General features: G+C 62.0%; 1 protein-coding gene across 1 annotated transcript in view; it reads right to left on the reverse strand.

The window, feature by feature from the left end:
- LOC104499295 (protein Wnt-2b) overlaps positions 1-1,122 on the reverse strand; it is a 4,135-nt gene extending 3,013 nt beyond the window's left edge. Inside the window, exon 1 of the mRNA XM_010142787.1 lies at positions 894-1,122. Within this exon, the coding sequence (XP_010141089.1) occupies positions 894-1,020 (127 nt within the window). The 5' untranslated portion in view covers positions 1,021-1,122. The remainder of the gene's footprint in view (positions 1-893) is intronic.
- Between the last annotated feature and the right edge of the window lie 367 nt (positions 1,123-1,489).

Below are 1,489 nucleotides of genomic sequence, written 5' to 3' on the forward strand. Positions count from 1 at the left end.
GGGCTGTCTTTGCAGGCTCTGCGGCTTGTCCCTCCATGGGCAGCTGCCCCATCCCCCCACCAGCTGGGAGCAAGACCCCACTCCACTCCCCAGCTCCCTCCCCGCTCATATGTCTTCCATATGAGCTGCTCCTGGAGAGGGGAAAGGCTCTTCCCAGCTGCCTTTGATTTGGAGGCCGCGTGGCTGGATGCTCTCCGACACGTCACGGGGAGCAGCAGCATCTGTCCCGCAGCGCCAGGGCTCGCGCTGGGGCTCGCACTGGCTCCCAGGGTCCGCTCGCTGCCGGAGCTCTCCCAGGGCAGCTGAAGCCCGATGGTGCTGCTCCTGCTCTGGAGCCACCCTCATCCCTGTCCTCATTGCACCATTCCTCTTTGCTCCTTGGGTACACCCCTGCTTGTCCTGTCTCTGTTCCTCACCTGCAGCAGGAAGGTCTCTCCCGGGCAGGGTTGTGCCCAGCTGCTTGTGCAGGGCTGGCCCGCGCCCTGTTGCCGTGGTCCTCCTCCACCCTGGAGCCCAAGTGAGGACTGGAGCTGTGGCTCTGCCTTGCCTCCCTTGCCATGCGAGGGAATGGCCAGTTCCCACGTGAATTGCTGAGTCCTGGCCAACCCTGCTCTCCAAATATTTATATATCCCGTTACTGTTTACATACGAGCCTGTTCTCCGGAGGTGTCTCCTCCTTCCCCCTTCTCCCCCAGTGCTCCCCCTACTCCATCTCATCTGGTGTGGCTATTCCAAATGCTCTGCTCCCATTACTGCTTGATTAATTTACAGGGAAAGGCAAAGCTCTCCTAAGGGAGTAATCCAAGCCACAGGGCACGGCAGCCCAGCAAGAGGAGAGGCTTTCCCAGGAGACAAGGCACGTGGCGGTGGGAAGGGGATGGGGCAGAACCTACTTCTCAGCATGACCCGGCCAAAGACGGTGTGGTCCCGGTCCAGGGTGCTGCAGTTCCAGCGGTGGTGCCGGAACTGGTGCTGGCACTCGCGGATCCACTCCTTGGCTCCCTCCCCAACCGACTGCATGATGTCGGGGTACCTCTGGCACAGCTGCCGCTGCTTGTTCACCAGCCCGGGGATGTTATCGCAGATCACCCTTGCGCCCAGCGCCCCGATGTACCTGCGAGAGAGGGAATGGTGCCATGTTACCACGCTGCCCGCAGAGGGGGAAGGTGCAGGGATTGGACTCCGCAGGTCACCCTGCCGTGGGGTCATATATCAAAGTCCCCCTTTCCCTCTTTCTAGCCGCGTCACAGCTGCACTGGGCTCTGCTGCGGGTGTCCCCCACAGCAGCGTGCCCTCTTTGCAGCATCGCTTTGGTGTGGGCAAGCCAGGGGCCATGGAGCACTGCCAGCCCTACCCAGCGCTGGGGTTCGGACAGGCAGGATGCAGGGCCAGGGCATTGCTGAGCCATCACCACCGCTGCGCTTTGGTCTTTGTGCTTAACAAGCTAATCCAGACCTGCCGCAGCCTGGGGCGGGTGAAGCTCTGCTCT

The sequence above is a fragment of the Buceros rhinoceros genome, unplaced genomic scaffold (genome assembly GCF_000710305.1).
Source record: "Buceros rhinoceros silvestris isolate BGI_N320 unplaced genomic scaffold, ASM71030v1 scaffold25560, whole genome shotgun sequence".
NCBI lineage: Eukaryota > Metazoa > Chordata > Aves > Bucerotiformes > Bucerotidae > Buceros > Buceros rhinoceros.